The 22521-nt window shown below is 34.3% G+C and overlaps 1 protein-coding gene across 8 annotated transcripts in view; it reads right to left on the reverse strand.

Annotated features, from left to right (window-relative positions):
* Window positions 1-8913: 8913 nt before the first annotated feature.
* LOC121411151 (protein MON2 homolog) overlaps window positions 8914-22521 on the reverse strand; it is a 55075-nt gene continuing 41467 nt past the window's right edge. For 5 of the 8 annotated variants that reach the window (XM_041603690.1, XM_041603692.1, XM_041603689.1 and 2 more), the window contains 7 exons: window positions 22109-22141; window positions 18806-18934; window positions 14054-14244; window positions 13408-13595; window positions 12607-12823; window positions 11971-12053; window positions 8914-11185 (listed from right to left, as the gene is read on the reverse strand). In XM_041603690.1, the coding sequence (XP_041459624.1) occupies window positions 11019-11185; window positions 11971-12053; window positions 12607-12823; window positions 13408-13595; window positions 14054-14244; window positions 18806-18934; window positions 22109-22141 (1008 nt within the window). In that variant the 3' untranslated portion in view covers window positions 8914-11018. The remainder of the gene's footprint in view (window positions 11186-11970; window positions 12054-12606; window positions 12824-13407; window positions 13596-14053; window positions 14245-18805; window positions 18935-22108; window positions 22142-22521) is intronic. The other 3 variants (XM_041603694.1, XM_041603691.1, XM_041603693.1) reach the window with 1 other exon arrangement.

Raw genomic sequence — 22521 nt, forward strand, 5'->3', positions numbered from 1 at the left:
GAAATAATCACTGCTTTATTGTGAATGTATGGGCATGTTTAATGAATAATCAAGGTGGGGGGTGCAGTAGATTTTACAAGAAAGCTGTCTTTCTAAGATTTTTGTTTCGTTTGAAGTATAAGTGTTGTTGGATGAAATTGAAAGTTCAAATCTGATCAAATCTGAAAATAATACCATGTGGTTCTGTCTTTCGATACTTGTAGGAAATAAACTCCATGAAGTATTTTCTACATACTTTTCAGTGATTCAGTGCCTTAATATGATTCAACTTTGCACAGGTGCTTTAAATATAATGCTGTATTAATCAGTATTAAAGGCAAAGTCTACCACTAGTGTAAATTTTTTTTTTTTTCAAATTACATTATTTAATGTATATCATCAACTTTTGGCAGATAAAAGCAGAGATGTGATGAATAAGCATTTGAGAATGATCACAAAGAGAGACATTTGTAAAACTCCCATGTATTTGCAGGGTACTACATAACTTTTTAGAAGCACTTGCCCAGTCAGGCAAGTAAACTTTCAAATAATTGGAATATACTTGCCCAAAAATCTATTTCACTTGCCCGAAAAATCCTTGAAAAAAAAATTAGCTCTTCAAATGAAAGTTTTGCAGTTTTATAAACCATTTACCTTTTTCTTTTTTTTGACATGAACTGATCTACCTGCCAGTGCCATGACCAAAATTAAGGTCGATATCATATCATATCAACCGTAATTTTGGTCATTCTACTGTGAGAATTTTGCTTGCGCAATTCGGGCAAGTAGTTTTGGTCTTTACTTCAAAATACTTGCCCGACTATAACTTTTACTTGCCCCGGGCAATCGGGCAAGTGCTTATGTAGCACCCTGATTTGTATCGTATCCAGGCAGAATATTTGTTGACTTGTTTTGATAGAATCAAAACAACAGAATTTCAGCTGAAAGTTTCAATGACTATTATCTTTCGAGCAAACTTTTTTCTTTCTTTTTTATATACTTTTAACAAATACATGTATGCTTTTACAAAACATTTCTTGTTCTGTTTTGCTGTTGGAAGGGAGTATCCATTCATGTATCGCTTTGGTAATTTGTATATACTTAATTAATGCATATATTGGAAAGGGAAATTTTGATGGTTATGAATATAATATGAGGTTGTAGATAAGACACACAAAGAAAGATAAAAACATTAAATTCCTGATGAAATTGTATTCAATGTTTGTATGTTGCCATGGTGAGTTTGTAGTGTGTCAATGATAGAACATCCTGTTGTTGGGTGTTGCCACCTGATAGTGTTTGGTCAGTTAATTATATGATTGAGATTAGTCACATGGGTTATTATGGAAGTGTTTGAAGATTGAGGGTTTTTTTTTTTTGCATGAATAAACTTGAACAAGACTTCCTTCCATGATTCATGCATGTACAACAGGACATGATTAGTCCTTATAATGCTGAAAATAACAATTTTCAATTAGAATGAAACTAAGACCAAAACAGAGAAATAAGGGAAGGTTCAATGAACATTGAACAGCTTGGGATATGAATTTGGCTATTCAGACTAGGTTATTTTCAGAGAGTGATGGAATCGCAAAGCATGTTTGTGGTTTGGAAAAATAGATATTACAGGAAGTCGAATAACAGGGCTTCGGGAGGGGGGGGGGGGTAGATCAGGAAAAATTCAGACTTGGAGAGTGACAGACAGAAAGAAGGGGAAAAAGAAATAGATGAGAGAAAGAAAGAGATAGCTACCTTTGAGTGGGGAGAGCGCAAGATGAGTAACCTATAGTTTAATGCCCTAGTCATCAACTGTCCAAATATGTTGTTTTTTCCATCCTATTAGGCTCAACTATCTCAGACATCAATTGAGCTTGACACAAACAGGATGTTTTTGCCTAACTTCAGCCTAATCTCCTACTGTTTCAAAGACATCCTATTAAAAGGTGTACCTATTTAGATTAACTTTATCCCTTCGAAATCTGAATATGGGTTGGCAAAGTCAGTCATTCTTTTGTTGACTTGCTTGTAAACTTTCTAAAGGGATGACCTCATTAAGCTGGCATGTGTGGAATGGGAGAATCTATTGTTAAATACACGCTTCCCTGCACAGCAATGTTTGTATCACTGAGTCGATGAAAGGGCTACAGGGTGTGCAGTGGCACAGGGCTTGTTTCACAGCAAGTTAACGCTGAAACTCCTTTGTCGATTAGATAAATAATGAGAAACACACAAAAATTCTCTCATCACCAAATAAGGACATGAAGGAAGTGTATGGAGGAGAGTAATGGGAGGTGCAAATGGGCAAAAAAATACCAAAAACAAAACAGTGAGAGCAAACTTTGCAAATGAGACAGTCCTATAAGTGTGTCCAAATTTGAATAGTATCCACTATATTGTTTTGAGTAATACTTAATTATTAATTCATGCACCGTTGTAGGGGGGGGGGTATTGCAGTGAACATGTAAAGAATGTCATTCACTTGAACTGTTTTGGGGGTTTATCCAAACAATTTTCTTGCATAAAGCAGCCTCTGATAGTAAAAACATTTGCTTAGATTAAATCCAAGGATTATCTTTTAGATAGATATTGGATTAAATGCCAAGTTAAACAATAAGTAATATATCACATAAGAATCATAATAATATATGAGGTGTAAGTTTGTCTACTTTTGGTGTTATTTCCTCCCAAATTAGGAGCTTTAAAGGAGATATCAATAATTACATCTTTTTATTTCATTTATTAATTTACCATTTATTGGTCAGGAGAAGAACATGTCAAGAATGACATTCACTTGAACCACTTTTGTCTCACCTGCATAGCAGAGTGAGACTATAGGCACCGTTTTTCTGATGGGGGCGTTAACATTGAAATCTTAAGCAAGGTTTGAGTTTTTGAAATGTAATCATAAATTAGTATATGGACCTAGTTCATGAAACTTACACAATAAGGGTAATGGTATATCACTTAAAATCCTGACTGAGTTTCAGGTCACATGACTAAGGTCAAAGGTCACTTAGGGTCAATGAACTTCGACCATGTTGGGGGTACCGGTATTTGCGATATTGTCACAACTTAATAAGTTTATAGATCTAGTTCATGAAACTTGGACATAAGAGCAAACATATATCCATGAGTATCCTGCGCGTGTTTCAGGAATATGACCAAGGTCAAAGGTCATTTAGGTCAACAAACTCTGGCTGAGTTTTGGGTAAAGAATGACATTCACTTGAACAACTTTTTGTCTCCTCTGCATAGCAGAGCGAGACTATAGGTGCCGCTTATCTGATGGCGGCGTTAACATCGAAATCCTAACCAAGGTTAAGTTTTTGAAATGTTATCATAAATTAGTATATGTACCTAGTTCATGAAACGTACACATAAGGGTAATGGTGTATCCCTGAATATCCTGTGCGAGTTTCAGGTCACATGACCAAGGTCAAATGTCATTTAGGGTCAACAAACTTTGGCCATGTTGGGGTCATTGTGGAATTGTCATCATAACTTCAATAAGTTTATGGATCTAGTTCATGAAACTTGGACATAAGAGCAACCATGTATCCCTGAGTATCCTGCGTGTGTTTCAGGAACATGACCAAGGTCAAGGGTTATTTAGGTCAACAAACTCTGGCTGTGTTGGGGCATATGTTGAATTGGCATCATAACTTGGAATGTTTATGGATCTAGTTCATGAAACATAGACATAAGGGTAATCGAGTATAAATGATTGTTTTTGCACACATCTTAGGTCACATGATCTTGGTCAAAAGTCATTTTGGGTCAATGTACATAACGGTAGTATTTTATTATCATGTTTTCTTTTGTGAATTATCATTTAATAGCTGTTTTCCAAGTCAGCACTGCTCCAATATTGAATTGTGTAATGCACGCGAGATTGCCAGAGGCGTTCCACTTGTTCATTATCTGAACAAGATCTCTTTGTATGAAGCGGCTAGTGCCATCACATTCTTTGGGAATCATGTCCGCTTGCTCGGGCCAATATTCCAATCATCTGTGATTCGTGGAATATTTGCCCAACTTCTTGGAATATCTTTTTTGTATTTCCATTCTTAGCCATCCATATAATATAAATGCTCCATTTTATAATGCAGGGTCCACTTGTTTATTGCGCAATACTCCATTTCCCCATGTAGGGCCCACTTGGTTATCTATATAATTTTGACTGACCTTGAGGGAAACATCAAATATATTGCCAGCAAAAGAATTATATTGGCACGAGCCTTTAGACGAGGGCAATATGGGTCTTTTAAGAGCAATACATTTGATGTTCCCCGAAAGAAGAGCCAGTCAATATTTTTATTATCATCCAAATCAGAAAGCTAGAGCAAAAATCATGAAAATGGTGATTTTTCTGTTAAAAATAGAGTTCTATTGTGTCATGTTAATATCAGGGTCTCGGCTTTGCACTTCACCGTTATGACATACTTGTAAGTGCCCAGATCCAACGCTGTCTTTATTATGGCGTATATTGTTGGTGCCCAGATCATTATGAAGCGTCGTAAAGCTTATCTCTATATATGCATCCTCATATGCCCGGATGTGAGATCATGGAAAATACAAAGGTATTATTTTGCGTCGTCTCTGCATGCAAAACAAATACCCGCATTGAGACCGAGAAAATACAAACAATATACCTATTCTTTCCCGATATTCAGAAAATATACGGCAATACGGTTTTTGTAAATTACCAGCTCAGATGTCTGATATGGGTAATATGCAATGTTTATACCATCATCATAATTATCACTATCATCACCATTATCATCACCACCACCAGGACCCCCCTCAACATGACCATCATTATTGTTACTGCCACCACCATCGCAAACTTGATTGTCATTAATATCACCTTCAAAGACCCTGACCAAACCCAACAGTGAAATTGACAAATCATACACCAATCCAAAACAGCGAACCAGTCTCACCTGCATTTTGTGATTCAGTATAGCAGCAGTGCAAGCCCTAAAATGCACTTTGACCTTGGTCACGTGACCTAAAACTATCATGTAGAATGACACTTAAATGCTCATATGTCAAAGTTACATGAATCAGATCCATATACTGTCAAAGTTATGACATTTCAAAATCTTAATCTTTGTTAATATTTCAATATTGATACCTCCCAATATGGTGTATGTTCATCGACCTTAAATGACCTTTGACCTAGGTCATGTGACCTCAAACTCAGGCAGGATGTTCAGTACTACTTAATTAACTTTAAATCCAAGTTTCATGAACTAGGTGCATATACTTTCTAGGTTATGATGACATTTCAAAGATTTAACCTTGGTTAAGATTTCAATGTAGACAAAACCGCCGCAGCTGCTGTCGGAAAAGCGGTGCCTGTGGTCTTGCTCTGCAATGCAGGCAAGACAAAAATGATACTTAAGGTAATTATATAATTTAATTTTGGTGAGAAATTAGGCTATAAAAATAAAGATACTAAAACAATCTTGGGTCCATTATAATTCATTAGAATATTTCCCCATGGTTTATTTATCATATTAGTATTAGACAACATCCTTCAAAATATGATCAAATGATCTAATACAATAATACTACATAGACTTCAGAAGTCACTTTTAAACACCTTTAACTAATATACTGCTGTTTCAATTACTAATATTCCCTAATAAAATGAATGTACACAAATCAAATAAGATTTCTGTAAATAGTTTCCATGATAATCACTATATGAGATTTAAATACAAACAAATATTGTAAGCTTGAGTTGCACATATCCTATGCACAAACATCCTCATAATAACCAAATGATGGCATATATAAATATTTCTTTTCAACTTACAAAATGGCATTCAGGAAACGATGCCTTTACTCTAAAATGCTCATAAAATAAATGTCCAAGTTTTTAGCAAACTCTTGGTTATAATTGAAAGTTGTCTATAATATTACAATGTTATAGTTATACATTATATATATATATATATATATAGATATATATATATACACACATATATAGTTAGTTGCAGTAGTTCACTTGTTGTCTAACAATTTTCTGTCCTTTATTTAAATCATTTAAAACAAGTATATTTACCAGAGGTACGTGTATCTATGGCAACTTTGGATGGTACATGTATTCAGAGTGGATTCTCAAGATGGACATAAGCATTCTTTAACATTGGGCTTACACGGCCATCAGTTGATACATGTGAATAAGGTGACAAGAAATAATCACCGATAGAAAAATATTGATCTGCAACAGCTGTAATACTGATATCTCTCTAGTGTTATAGATTAATATAGCAATTTTTTCTCCACCAAAGTCTGTCTGAAATAACAAAGGGAGGTAAACAATATACAAATGTGTGAAACTTCTCTCTGCTTTTCTAACACTACAGTACAAAACTAACATGAAATTCAATTTTGGCCGTTACATATGGGGTAAAAAGGAAGGGTGTGAGGGGGAAAGGGGGGGGTCATTCTTACTTTCTTAAATATCTTTTTTATAATATTTTAATTGATGGCTTTGATTTCTGGGGGGAAGGAGTAGTGAATCAACTTCATATTTACTACTTTGTGACTAAAATACAAAGAATCAGTGTATAATCATATACTACTGAATTCCAGGATTTTTTTGGCGGGGAGGGGGGGGGGTAGATTTACTACTTTAAGCAAAGAGAAATCTTCACATGTAGATATATATCTTTTTTAATTCATCAAGTATTCATCCATGGATGAGGTTCCAATAATGGAGAGAAAAAAATATGTATATAAATTTCTTTCTAGACAGAGTTAAAGGAAAATCTAACCAAAACTATAATTATTTTGACAGGCCATTACTTTGCTGTTCTTAACAAAATCAATATATAGTTTCATCATACTCTAGATATTCCACAATAACAAATTACAACTAAAACTTAAAAGAGAAAGACGAGAGAAAGTTGTTATCTTAAATCACATAAATTATTTGAGTTAGAGTCTAACTACATGTAGCAGACCAATGATGAAGTGACATGGTAATAACATATGATATATATGTATCCTATCCAAAATTCTTATTTCATTGCTTTATTCATTCTAAAAAAAAAAGAAAAAAATATATAAAGTTCATCATCAGATTTTGCGACAAGAAGACTTCTTTTGGGGACAGGTGAAATATTTTTTAGATGATGAATGTTCACAAAAAATATTCTGGAGTTTGACCCATTTCCAAGAATTTTGATAAAATCACAGCCCACCAAACTAATACACAACATGGTCCTCATAAACAGCTGGAAAACAGAATGAGGAATGTATAATATTTCAAATTTCAACTGACATAACGGAACATATAAGATAAACTTTGCAACATAAAATACCTACATGATATAACATAGAGCTCAAAATCAGGTGAATACTTTAATACACATGCAACCAGATCAGAAATAATGTATTCACTTTACACCTTGAGACAAATAATAGCACATCTAATGTCTCTCCCTTGCACAACTTTCCTCAAAGATACACTCAAATAGATATCAACATAAAATTGCACTACATAATAATAATATACTATAATATACATAAACATGGTTTGATATAGATACATAAAACAATTCCATCTTTAGAATTTTACAATACAGTGTTTATTTTAACTGGATAATTATATTATACTGGATGGCTCAGAATAGAATACCAGACATATTCCAAGAGTTTGGACAAATATTCCACGAATCGCAGATAAGTGGAATATTGACCCTAACAAGGGGAATATTTCTGGTATTCCATGAAATAAAGTCATCCAAAAATTATTACTATCATTAATCCCATCCCCCCCCAAAAAAAATAGATTTTAATTTGTCACTTCATAACATCAAATTTGGTCTTTACAGGACAAGTCCACCCCAACAAAAACTTGATTTGAATAAAAAGAAAAAAATTCAACAAGCATAACACTGAAAATTTCATCAAAATCGGATGTAAAATAAGAAAGTTATGACATTTCAAAATTTCGCTTCATTTCACAAGAACAGTTATATGAACGAACCAGCTACCTCCAAATGAGAGAGTCGATGATGTCATTCACTCACTATTTCTTTTGTTTTTTATTGTTTGAAATATGAAATATTTTGATTTTTTTCGTCATTGTCATGTGAAATGAAGTTTCATTCCTCTCTGAACACGTGGAATTCCATTATTTTAACATTTTGTGCTTCAGGCAAGGAGGTCCTAATCGTCAAATTCGTAAAAATTGAAATATTGTATAATTCAAACAATAAAAAACAAAAGAAATAGTGAGTGACATCATCAACTCTCTCTTTTGGATGTAACTGGCTCGTTCATATAACTATTTTGTTAAAAATAAGTGAAACTTTGAAATGTCATAACTTTCTTATTTTACATCCGATTTTGATGAAATCTTCAGCATTGTGCTTGTCTGATTTTTCTCTATTAATTCAAATCAACATTTTTCTGTCATTGAGTGTCACTGTGATCTATGCTGTGATCGCTTTGCTTTCGTTGTTGTACGCGTTGCATATTTCACACATTCACGCATGCGCCCTAGAATTTGAATACGGTCTCATATTCAATGGCAAGTTTTGTACAGGAGCCTATGGGATATTCATCAGATTTTGGTCCTTATAGGGATACGCTCTGATATATAACGGGCAAATAATGCAAACCAAGATAGGCATTTTTTATGTATCGTTAAAACACTGTACATAGATGATAATATATCATATTCTGCCATATTACTTTACCTCTTTGGAATGGGTTGATGCACCATATGAATATGATGAAATCATTAAGTTATTTTTTTAAAATGCCTCATAATGTATGCACTACACAGGATTATTTAATTAATAATAAACAGATTAGTGGAATACTTTGCAACAAGGTCACCAGAAAAAAAAGGTCGTTAACTTAACTTGTTAATCCTGTTGCATAAATGTATATGTACGAGTAAGTATTGTATCTTTTAATGTTTGTATGTAGGGCAGCACTTAAAGCAGCCTTACTTGTCAGAGGCCTTGACCATAATACGCATCATAATTTGTTGGCGGTTCTTAATTTTCTTTAAAATTGTATTGATGTTTCTTTATATACCACATTGCTATTCATGATGAAATAAATGAATAATTCAAATGAAATCAATACAAATTTCTTGATTCAAAGAGGTACCATAGTCGCCTATTAAAACAATGTTAATGTTGTTAATTTTCAGGACCAACCATTATCATAATTAGGACTGAAATGCGTTAACGAATATCAAAGCGCTTTTTGATAAAGCTCACTGGCAAAGCATGAACAACACATGATAAAATAAGGGAAACTACTAAGCATTCACATGCAGCATACTGTTGAATATAGGAGATAAAGCCTCCTCTGTAGTACTTGTTTAATCTATACATTGAATATCACATGATACTCCATTGTGAAGACCACATCTGTTATTTTATTTGAAATTGTGATACTGGGACTAAATTTAATTAATACAGATTAAATGAAAGTTCATTTTGTACATTCAGTTACAAAACATAAAATAGGATTGAACCCAAATTGTTACTCCTATTGTTTTGTAACATTAACTTTTATTTGTTTACAGGCATTCAAACTTCAGAGTCAATAATTAGCCAGTCTGAGAATGAATACAAAGTACAAATAAATAGCAATATTCTTTGCAAATGCATATGATGAATAGAATAGTAACCCATGATTCATTTCAGGGCCTTAAAATGTCAACTTAGATTACCATATTGTTATTCAAACAGTCCTTGTTCCCTGTTTTGCAATAGGGCAGTCTATCAAAGAACAAGGTATTCACTGATTTTGTGCCTCGCAGACATACACCCACATTGTACAAAGATATAAATAATACACATTACTGTATACACTCAATTTATAGGCAAGTCTAAGATCTAGTAGCTTCATAAAGTACTCCACTAAAACTCATTCTCTCTTTACAATGAATAACCCCTAAACTTCAGATTGACTTTAAAACCAATGCATTACTATTTGGCTATATTACTTTCAACATGTTTTCAAGAAATCAATTGCTTCTCGACTCTAGTAGTCACTCTATATCAAGGTTTGGCATGACACAAGATTGTAGAATCTTCTGATGTCTTGAGAGCATACAATGGACATAAATCAAAATTTTCGTTAAGGTTCTTTAACAAAAAAAGGAAATGGTATGATTCCTGGATTCCAGTATCATAATCAAAGATGCCCTTTTAAGATGAAAATAATTATGAATCTTTGGATTTTGTGTAAACACAGGCTGCACTTACCAATTTTTTTTCACATTGATAGTGTATGTAATGGCTACTAAATGGATGAACATGATTCTACAGAACTCTATGGTGCCTCATGACAAGCATTAATCACACCAATCTCTGATCACCAGAGATGGATAACGCTTATAGGCAACTAACAAGATCTTCTGCATTTCAGGTCATGTCATAAGACTTAACAATTATTGATTGGTGCCAATCGGCAATGACAAATTTTCACCATAAACTCAAACAAGCTGTAGAAACGTCCCGGAACTGACAGTACACCGATCTCATTTGAATGATAAGTCCAGCAGACAAGAATACTACTACAGTGTTAGTTGATATTCATCTTTCACTTTCACTATCAAAGTGTCCACCAGAAAGGATGTGACGACCAGCTACCGTGGTTAAGGTTTCAGATTTAATATATGATCATGTAGAGGATTAGTTCCAGGGCTGAAGTAGACACCTTGTGAAGACTTGAGAGTAGATACCACAAAATCGTTGCATTATCATTTTGGAAATGATGTTGCAAACTCTGCATGGAGGCATTGGTCATGAGATGCTATACTACAGAACACTATTCTGAGTCACCATAATGGTAGATAGGAAGAGTTCTTGGAAATGATGTCTTCTTCGGGTGTCTTACTGACCTGGGTGGTGTTTGACGAAGTTTTAAGAGTGAACTAATATCACAGATCATGCACAGAGGATGCACACTATGGCCTATTCATCAGTGAGTTTATGCATTACACCATGGTGGCGTTGGTGTAAGTGTGAAACAGCATGGGTTGTGACCTATCATCACTTTCCATTCACCATTCTGGAAGGAGGATGAGGAGCTACAAGGAGGTCTTGGAACTGATACAGGGCTTCTTTGAGTGCCTTACAGACTTGGGATGACGTACACGTGGTGCAGTCCACTAGGAATGGGTACAGACCGATGACCTGGCTCCATGTATTCTGGTCAACTGCAACAATGAAAAGATACAAGAAGTAATGTAATGGTAGCAAGATAGAAGTGGGTCAAACAAGTAGAACACTGTTGTCTATGAATACTCATCACTATGTACCAACATGAAACTTCCATAACACACTCTTAATTTGATGAGATAATGGACAGGTGTAAATTAATGAATATCTTAATTAATACATTGGAGGGAAAATGTGCGGTTTGTGTCAACCAAATATAGAGTACACAAAGAAAGACTGAATCTCTCCCCCAATAACAGAGACAGTTTGTTCAAAGCCTCTCTTTTAAGTTTTGGTAAATCCATCCAAAAGTGATTGCCACTTCTCCAGTTCACTGTAACATTAAAAATATGAATTTTTTGTCTGAAAAATGTTATTACTTTAACAATATGAAGAAAAAAATGCTTCTGGTGATTTTAAATCAAAATCTAATTTAGACCAGATACCATATATATATACTAAGGGCTCAATAATTAAGAATATATTCTTTGTTTGAAATTTTTTAGTAAACATGCAATCACCAAGGATCAGTGTTCAAAGAACCCATTGAAATAAAAATATAAAAGAGGGTAAAAATATTATAAAAAGAATCAATAGATGAAAAGAAATTCAATGGTCTTTACACATTTGGAAGATCAGAATATTAGACGACACTCAAGTATAATTAATGATCCTGAACCTTTACCAAAGCTTATGACACGTTTTAAAGAGAACAAAGTCAAAATTATGACACAGACAATAGGAATAATTCTGGGATATCTCATATTTTGATTACATAGCATACCATTTTCTGGGGAAGCCCTCTTCAGTGATTGCATCAGGGTTGTTATAGCTTGCAAAACAAATGACATCTCAGTCATTCTTGACCTGAAATAAATATGAAAGAAGAATAAGCAACAGATGTGAGATTCAGGTAATACATATAAGAATACATCAATATATCCCATAACACTTAATACCTCATTGCAAAGACAGATCATAAGGCCTAACATGCATTTATACTCACTTGGTCTACAAGCAGTTGGTCTATGTCTCAGATAGTCTCATATCACATGGGCAAAACACATTTGGTCTCTATCATTGGTATACACTACACATGGTTAAATTTCCATTTTATCTACTTGTTATCTTTCAATATGTCAAATAAAAATTTGGGTCATCAAAAGCTTATCAAACAATAGAGAATAAGTGGTTTTAGAACAAGTGAATATTAGACCAAAGGGGTGCAGGCAAATTGGATATTAGACAAAATGTTAATAGGGAGATGAACCAGTTGTGGACAAACTAGGTTTAGACTATGTGGGATGAGATCAAATAGATAGAAAAAAACGGGTGCAGACCATTCAGCAATTTACCAATATACATACTAGTCGTGTTATTGAGAGAACAATGTTCAAAGATGTAGCATAGTTGATGTTACCTTGGTAAAGGACATTTGCCACTCAACCTCTCATCTTCAACATATTTTTTCAGCACCTCCTGGCATCTCTGGAGCAAGGAAGCCAGCGCCATCTTGGTAAGGGCTCCCTCGTCTGTTGCATCATGGAGAGGTCTCGTCTGGGAGATGAACGAGAACTGGAGGAGGGTCTCAAAGCAGGCCTTGGCAAACTCCTCTCGTAGCTGACGATTATCAACATCTGCAGAGAAACAATGATTTCTTATTTTTTTAGATAATTATGCACATACACATTCAAAGTAACCATAACAATCATCAAGATTATGTCTGAAGAAACATGTGTGTAAGTATTTAATACTGTACATAGTCATATATTTTCATATTCAATCATTATTAAGGCTGTTGATTACTTGTAAGGTGTAAAGTGTCATCATGACCTAAAAGAGCACCTTCAGTCTAACAAAAATGGGAAAAAATTGGATAAGTAATAAGCATAAATAAAAACAAGAGGTTTATTTTTTCAACACTGTGAATGCATTCCTAGGAAGCAACTCATCAACAGAGTGCAATATATAGAGGAGTCGGCCCTAGTCAATGCATCGCCCATGCACATCTGCACAGTTTGTTTTTTGAAGACTCTATCCACACACATGAAACAAACACATGTCCATCCAAAATTTCCAAACAGCACTTGACAACCTAGCGAGCCACATCGCAAAGTAGCAGCACCATATCTGGACAATGATGCTGAATAGCAATATCTGTATGAGATCCTGAGTACTGAGAATCCTAAGTAAGTGTATGAGGTTTTTTTGTAAATCTCACCTAAGAAGCTAGCTGTACTTGCTGAATGGATAGACCCTCTGTTGAGAAGAGTCATGATACGAGCTGTAAACTGCTCAGGAACACTAGATGAAAATGGTAGAATCTCCTCACGTATCAGGAGCACGACCTTGACATCCATGCCTTCATCTTTCTGCTGCTCCTCAACAGAAAGAGTGGAAGGTGTAGGGCTAAGAAACAAGAAATAGAAGATCAAATAATGAATGACTTTCAGAGTCTAACAGAGATAACAATTTCTTTATTTCTTCACAATACTACCACTATCATAATCATCTTAATTAGCATCCTCTCCTCTTCATCAACACATCACTGCATTAACATCAATCACAAATATCAATTGTACAATAACTTCTATTTTGGTTTTGTCTTTACTTGATATCATCCGTAATACCTTCACCTTTACCATCACTATCAATGACATTTTAATAACCATCATCCTTATCATCATCATCATCATCACCACCACCACCATCACCTCCAATTTCGATCAATTTCAATCATTTTTTTCTCAAAACTATCACAATCCCAAACAACATTGATATGAATATCATCCCTTTTCTCTTTTTTTTTAAGCATCATCACCATCCTCATCATTATCAAATTTCTAACCCATCGTACTGCTACTCACTGTTCTGAAAAGAGGAATAATTCAAGGGAAGCAGCTAAATCCATCCACATGTCTTCAAATGTTGCAGTGAATTCTTGTTTCCTGGCTACTGGAAGTCCCACATGTAGAATATCAAGTAGGCACTGTACTGCAAGTTTCCATGTTGACGGGGCTGGGCAAGCATACTTCAAACCCAATGGCAGTTGGAAAACCTATGCAATGATGAAATGAAGGGTTCTATCTAATTGAATCATGAAGAAAAGCACATCATTAAACTAGTACATCATTATTATAAAAGTACATTATTAATAGGCTAAACAAAATTTGGATGAAAATGAACTCATTATAAATATATCCCATTCATCTCAATTTATCTTTGTATTTCTGCATCTTTGCTGTTTCTTCTCAATTCTATTTCACAAGTGTATGCATACTTCACAAAAAGCGTCTGTCAGGTTTTTTCTTAAGACTACATGGATATATCTAAATTCTTGAATGTCATCACCCTAAATTTCTTCCATTTTCATTTCTCTTTTATTTCAGTTTCAATCATCATCTACTTTAATGGGGGGGGGGGGTGGTTAATCCTTGTTTCCACCTTCCTTGAGCCATCTTCTCTTCCCCTACAAATAATGCAATAATGATTTAAATGTAAAAACAAACAAAGATAAATCATGGAATCCGAGTGATTGTACACTGTCTGCCATGCTCCAATAATCACACAAAATCAAGTAAAATTAGGTCTCTGTCTGATAAAGACACAAATTAAATCATCAACAACAGTGAGTCCCATATCACTATTCCTAGTGTAGAGCATTGTCATATTTTCCCTCGTGTTCCAAGGGGCTGGCTAGGGCGTTTCCCTGGCTTATCACAGACAATTCACAGACTTGACAGCCAAACTCTGAGTGACCTTAAGAGCCCCGAACACAAGTTCAAAACATGTCAGCTTGAATTACTATCTCTTGTGAGACACATCCCATGCATACAATTTAAGCATGGATAAATCCTTCTAAATCTCTCTCCACTTGTACCCTGGGTCTGTACAGTTCTCTCATCATTGTTATGATTATTAGTTATCATTTAAATTTTCATTTGTTGTTTGATTGTTTTTGTATCTTAAATTGAGACTTGTACTATGCACAGAGTAATATGCTACAAATGATTATACATGTAAATTCATCTCGATATGTATTCCCTATAGAGTAACCTGTATCGTCCAATGTTTTATTTTGATTCATGTCACCCTTTTTATTTTTCCATTTATTTTTTATTTTATCTCTGTTTTGTGATTTTACTACTTTTGAACTGTTTCAAATAATTTTCAATTACCTGTAAATATTGTGATTATATGTGATTTTGAATACCAATAAAAAACATTAAAAAATCATTTAAATTTTCAATGGGCATTGTACATTCATTTCCACATATTTCTCTACAGTTTATCTGTTTCATCCATTTTTCCCTTTGAAATAAATCTTCTATTTTTCAATCATTACCCCTAATTTGCTATTGCTCTGTTTCTTTGCTATACTAAAAGTTCTTTTTTGTTAATTGTCCTTTATTTTAATTCATTCCAATTCTGATTCACTCCTCTCTTTCCACACCCCTCACACTTCTTTCACTACCTTAGCTAAAGGCAAAGCCCAATGTTTTTTTTAATTATTTTTTATTGTCCACATCTACCTTTAAGCCATCCAAAAAGCAATAACAACAAAAATTAACAACATTTTGACAGGACGTACTGTACGTTTCTTATAGGGTGCGTTTATTCGACACTTTTTTACCCTAGAATCATGATTAGAATCATGATTCAAATCACGATTCTGCAGAATCACGATTGCGTTTAGTCGAAATTGAATATAATCATGATTAGAATCACAAACATGAAACACGAAAAAAGGGGCGTTTGGAAAGACGTTTCTGTAGAATCACGAACGAAAAAGGTCGTATGAACGATATCGTGATTTGAATCATGATTCTATGACGTCATTGTGTCGTGCTTCTTCCGGGTTCGACTGAAAGGCGCGCGCTGTGTTTCGTGCAGGTTAATTTTCGTGTAGCAGTATTGCCAGCATTTAGGAATTATCATTCTGTGTATTGTACCCCGGGGTTGTACTGTAGCGTCATTTGTATATTTCATTGTTTTCATCCATCATTTCTTCAAGTTCCAAAGGCACAAATTGGACTGACGATGAACTCAGGGCTCTGCTTGTGCTTTGGGCTCAGCCTGAAGCACAAGCATCCCCTACCGGGATTCACAGAAATAAGACGATCCCTTTCAGCGGTGCTTGCGAGGGAGGGATTTCAACGGAGATGTGGCACCGCCTGTCGAGACAAAATTAACAGAATTCGTGCCCAGTACAGGACCATCATAGACAAGAAAAATCGATCGGGAGGTGGGAGGATGATGACCCCTTCTGGTTCCCGATCAAAAACAATACGAGGTACAATACACGGAATTCTGGAAGTAAAAGATTTATTTTTCGGAAGCCGAGTAAGCGTTGCACTTGCACAAACGATCGCGCGTTAGCTCCGGCGGCAGCAAAAATCTAGCAGCCGACGTGAAGTTAGAAACACGTGCGAAAATGTTGACCTATACTTCCTGGGTCAAACTGCGCACTGGATCGGCCCGAATTCAGGGAGAAACAGCGTTAGAAAGATGGTCGTATAAACGCTGATTCTGTCGGATCGTGATTCATGCTGCTGTTTTGAATCATGATTCAAATGGTGATTCAAATCATGATTCTGGGTCGAGGTCGCATAAACGCAGCCATAGTGTGCTTGATTCCCCATTCCTAAGCTTGTCTATCCCCTCCTCCTCCCTCTATTTTCACCCACATATCCCCAAACCACATGCCTAACCAAACACATGTCAGTATCAATAAACAAGATTCTGCAAATTGGACTCTACAAACTCTGGCTACACAATGGCTGTCACATGATCTAAAAAACAATCCATAACAAAATTCTACCCATTCTATCCTTCTCATTAAAAGGTATAAGAGCTTCCCCTAAGGCCAAAGCTGCAATTATAACACTAAACAAAGTCTTATTTAAATTTCTCCCCTAATTTCTTGGCTGTGCTAAAAGAAGGAACTTCCCATAGAAACTGTCACTGAAAATACAGAGACCAGGGTCCCGAAAGACAAAGTTTAGAAATTACTTAACATGTACATGTATGTATGCTTAATTTTTTCATGCTTGATTGTATATTGAAGTCAACGTTCTCTGATCATTGCTAAGCTTTGTGAAAATTACAGGGCAAAGGGTCCAGTATCATAAAGACTTGGTATATAACAAATTTACCATTAGCCAATTACCAATCAGATAGGATTTCACTAGCATTCACATGTTATTGCAAATTTGTTATTATTACAAGTTTTATGAAACAGGTCCTGAATAAAAAATAACCCTTGATACAATGAGTTCCTTGCACAGCCAATGGATTTATTTTTGCCATCCATTTACATATTATGCAAATGGTGATTAATTCATATACTGGTACAAATGAGGCACATAACTCTACGAGTCTCTGTTTACCCCCTTCTTCCAAATAAACCGAAGCATTTCTGCCCACAATCTGATGACCCCGGCCCCATAAGGATAAAGCTTCACGATTGATCATGAAAATAATTTCTATGATTGTTTGCAATGATTATTATGCAAGATAAAATCCTAAAAATCAACCCATGATTAATTGCTAAGCTTCATGATACAGGGGCCTAGTATGGCTAGACCTTTCAGACAAGTACTCATCAAGCTTGAAGCTTCTACAGGAAGCATCTTACAAATTGAATCATTCAAGCTAGACCCTGTTCACACAAGCTGTGGAAGCATCTTACAAATTGAATAATTCAAGCTAGGCCCTGTTCACACAAGCTGTGGAAGCATCTTACAAATTGAATCATTCAAGCTAGGCCCTGTTCACACAAGCTGTGGAAGCATCTCACAAATTGAATCATTCAAGCTAGAACCTGATCACACAAGTGCTGAAAGCATCTTGCAAATTTAATCATTCAAGCTAGGCCCTGTTCACACAATCTGTGGAAACATCTTACAAATTAAATCATCTGAGCCTGACCCTGTTCAGACATGCTGTGACAACCCGGCTAATATGAATCATAAGAAAAACGAAATTATGACATCCAAACCACTAATCCGTCCGAATACAGAACATATTGAATACCAGAAATGACCTTCCAACTTGACCTCTGAACTCAAGACAGTCATCTATGGCCATCAAATAGAAAGTACACCAATATCGAATATGAACCTAAATGCTTAGAGCATTTAAAACAAACAAACTGATTTTTACAAGGGATTCAGTGGATTCACAATGCGGACGGGTGAAGTTCGCAATGCCGCATGGGAAAAAGTTGACTTTTAAAATTAATGTCTGTGGCGTGTACTGCATGCATGCCATTTTGCTGTGCTGGCCAGTGTGGCTCTGCCAACTGGCTTGCATGTATGCTGTCAACAAGGGTCCAGGAGGTGGGAAAGAAATTTGCTGCATAATTCATTTGCAAAATTCAGACTGTTTTGGGTGATTTCGGTAAACACACACACACTGTGACACTACGGCACACTAGCAATGTGCGTTGTCTGTGCCTGCTATGTCGACCATGAAGTTAAAAACTAGCCTGTCCGCTGCAATCGATAAGGGGTGCACCATATTCATATTGTGAATCCACTGAATTGCTGCATTGGTATAAATTGAAAAAAAAACATGGTGAATCTTCAAAATATATATTTTAATAATTCGGCACTTACCCTGAGTATATTCTGCAGGACATGCTGCTTCATGACGGATGGATGCTCGGCCGTTGACCTATACAGGTCAGAGGTTAATTGTAAGGCCTTCTCAGCAAACGGCACATAGTTCATGGCAACCCAGTCAGACTGGTGAATTAACAGAGAAAACAGTGATAAACCAATTTCTAATAATATATATTCACCCTCATCTACCAATAAAAAATATATTTTAAGTAACTGTGATAAATGTGTAAACATGATCAGATCAATTTAAGTTAAGGAAATATGCTTTCGTTGATACAATTTAAATCACCATTCTTGTCATAAAAATGATGAATTTATTAGTTAATCATAAAATGAGACCAAAATTATGTGAAGTGACTACAGCAGTAAGCAGTGAATGCATGTAAAAGGGGAAGCTCACTCTGCATCCTGTTGGTGTAAATAAAATTTGAAATAAAAAAATAAAAGAAAACTATAAGAAGGTTTGACAAAATCTATAAAAAGAAAAAAAGTTACAATTTTTTTTTTAAAAGTTTTTAGTGTGAAACAGGTAGCTACTCCATTTGTGATATACGGTAAATTCCACAATATGGTCCATTACGAGTGAAATCATTGTTCTCATGTAAAAGTTATTCTCATTTAAGTGTTGAAAATAATGTGTCTGATGATAAGTTGAAATGACAAGGAAAATCATTGATAATTTCATGAGGGCATTGCATTTTGTGTTATTTATGTCACATGACATAAGGGGAAGCAGCTCACATGTGATTCCACAAACTTGATATCATTTTCAATAGATTTTTGCCAAATCTTTACTAATGCATCTTTTTGCTATTTCTATTACAATATTTGGATGTCAATGCAAACTTCACCTTTAAAAGAAACAATAGTCAATTTAATCTAAAAACATGTTTATATGAATTTTTATTTCTTAAATTATAATTTGAGTGCATGCCTGTTAATATTTTACATTCACATGCACATCAAACAATTTATATAAAAGAAAATCAACATAAAAAAATTTATCTATCTTGCAGGTTACTTAATTTTTTTATTAAATTGACATTTCCAAATTGCTCCCAAATTCCATCCTTTAGGATTCCAGTTATCAATTTACGCTTTGGCACACAAAATATTGCAAGACTTCTTTTCAAATGATTAGTAAATTTTCTAACAACTTACGAAAATAAATGAGTAGAAACACATTTCATACCAGGTGAAAATGGAATGAAGAGAAAAAATACAGCAAACTTTGTGAACCACAGCTTGCATTAAGAATTAGTTTCTGCTTTTAATAGTGCTATTAAAAACAACAAAACAATCATGGCGATGTAGTCTTTCTTAAAGACAGAAGTTAGCTGGGCTAATAAAGCTTATGTGTCATCAATATAAGTCGGATACAGTGATAAATGCCATATTAATGAACTAATGTCTGATTGTCTTTAAAATGTGGCAGTCTGATGATACTTATTTGATATGGATAAACCAATGAGAATGAAAGAGATCTGAAAGTGTTTCAATACCATGAATGTACAACAATTACATTGACATGATGATGCAACAAAATATGAATTATTAAAAATATATTTTATATTAAAACCACATGACTGAAAATAACACTTTTTTAAAAGTGTATTAACATGCACCTTGCTATGAAACATACAGACATACAAATGATACATGTAACAAAAACTAGGATGGTTAGTAATAAACAATGATATATTAGCTTCAAATTAATGAAAACATGATTCATGATTAAAAAACAGGTCAGAAACATTGAGGGAATGAAAAATATGAATAAAAAACAGCATAAAGGTTGTTTTCAACAACAACAACAAAAAACAACCTACAAACACAATAAAGAAATGAGGATGTAATAAATACATAAATTTTATCATAAAAACAAGGGTCTACTAATACTACTTAATAGCAAATGAGAATACCACAACCGTGTACTTTTCTTGGAAGTAGAGAGATAAACAGAGTACCGGTATATTAATGGCTTGGCAAGTACACACGTAAACCACACTTTTTATTTGTAGTACTTGGATTATATTTTGAAATTAATGAAATGTAATAACAATATTCCAGACATGTTAATATGCTATATTTATCCTTGTCATTATCATTAACTTAGGGTGGTGTTTATTTACTTTTTTGGGTTGTGATGTTGGTGATAATTCTCATTAAAATATTTTTAATTAAGACAACAGAATTTACCACATAATTGGATTAAAAACATGATCGTTATTTTCAGGTCACTGTCTCAAAGCAAAATATTTACAGCTGGTATCACATTAACTGACTATGAACTGTATATACACTGAGTTATTAGTGAATTTAATTTCCTCTCCATATTATGAATTATTATCATTTAGTAATGATGGATATGGACATGTTTGACAAAGATTCAATTTTACATTGTGTTTGTTGTCATTCATCTCTCTTTCTCATCAAATACATGTATGTAAACTTCTCTGTACACAAGTTTTTTTTTCCTTTATTTTTTGCTAATCCTCTCTTTACTATGGGATACAATATTATACATTTATGAAATCTTCGGCAAGTAAGGCTAAAAAAACATTGCACACAACTCAGTCCTAGCTATATTAATCTCTTACCTCTAATTATACTATTGTTTTGTAAAATGTTATAATTTTTGCATTTATTTGCTATAAAATGGGATACACCATGGATAGATCCATACATAAACTGAACTTGACTATAAATGAATTCAGGGCTTTCGCACCCCCCCCCCCCAGATCTCTTTCACCTAGATCACAATCTGTCACAATTATTATAATTTTTACTAGGTAAATATGTCCCATTATTATAAACTGACTGATGATCTCACAGTTACTTTACTACCTAAAATATAACAAAACAATTATCTTAGAACCAACATCACTTCACAAATTCATGATGATGTGTTAAATCTTGTAAATTTTTTTTTAAATACTTACAGTTATTTTATCCATTTGCACGGCCTGAAATGTTAGCTTGCCCCTTGTTACAATATTGCATTATTATTAAACCAAGACTAGTATTTCCTTCTCCCAGCCATGATTTCCAGGTGATGATTGTTTAGGCATATAAATGTTTCAATTAAATACTAATCCAACACCTTTTTTTTTAGTTCCTCATTCCTTTCTCATCACATAATAGCTAATGAACGATTGTATCTTGACAAAGATACCATCTCTTGGTAATTAAATCTAAATCTATAATCATATCAAACAGGGGTTAATAAGAAAACACACTGCAGTCAAAGGAAGGGGATACATATCACATTAGGCCACAGAACCAGTATCTACATACCTGTGTGGCAGATCTATAACTCTCCCATTTCTCCTGTTTCATGTTGGTAAGTGACATAAATTTACAAAAATGTGGTGAAATAACAATGATCATATTCGTTTGAAATGTTAACAAATATTACAAGCTGATTAAAGGACAAGTCCACCCCAACAAAGAGTTGATTTGAATAAAAAGAGAAAAATCCAACAAGCATAACACTGAAAATTTCATCAAAACCAGATGTAAAATAAGAAAGTTATGACATTTTAAATTTTGCTTAATTTCACAAAACATTTTATGCACATCCTGGTTGGTATGCAAATGAGGAGAATGATGATGCCATCCACCCACTTTTCTTTTCAATTTATTATATGAAATATTCTAAATTTCTCCTTATTGTCAAGTGAAACAACATTGAATCCTCAATGAACTTG

Source organism: Lytechinus variegatus, chromosome 3 (genome assembly GCF_018143015.1).
Source record: "Lytechinus variegatus isolate NC3 chromosome 3, Lvar_3.0, whole genome shotgun sequence".
NCBI lineage: Eukaryota > Metazoa > Echinodermata > Echinoidea > Temnopleuroida > Toxopneustidae > Lytechinus > Lytechinus variegatus.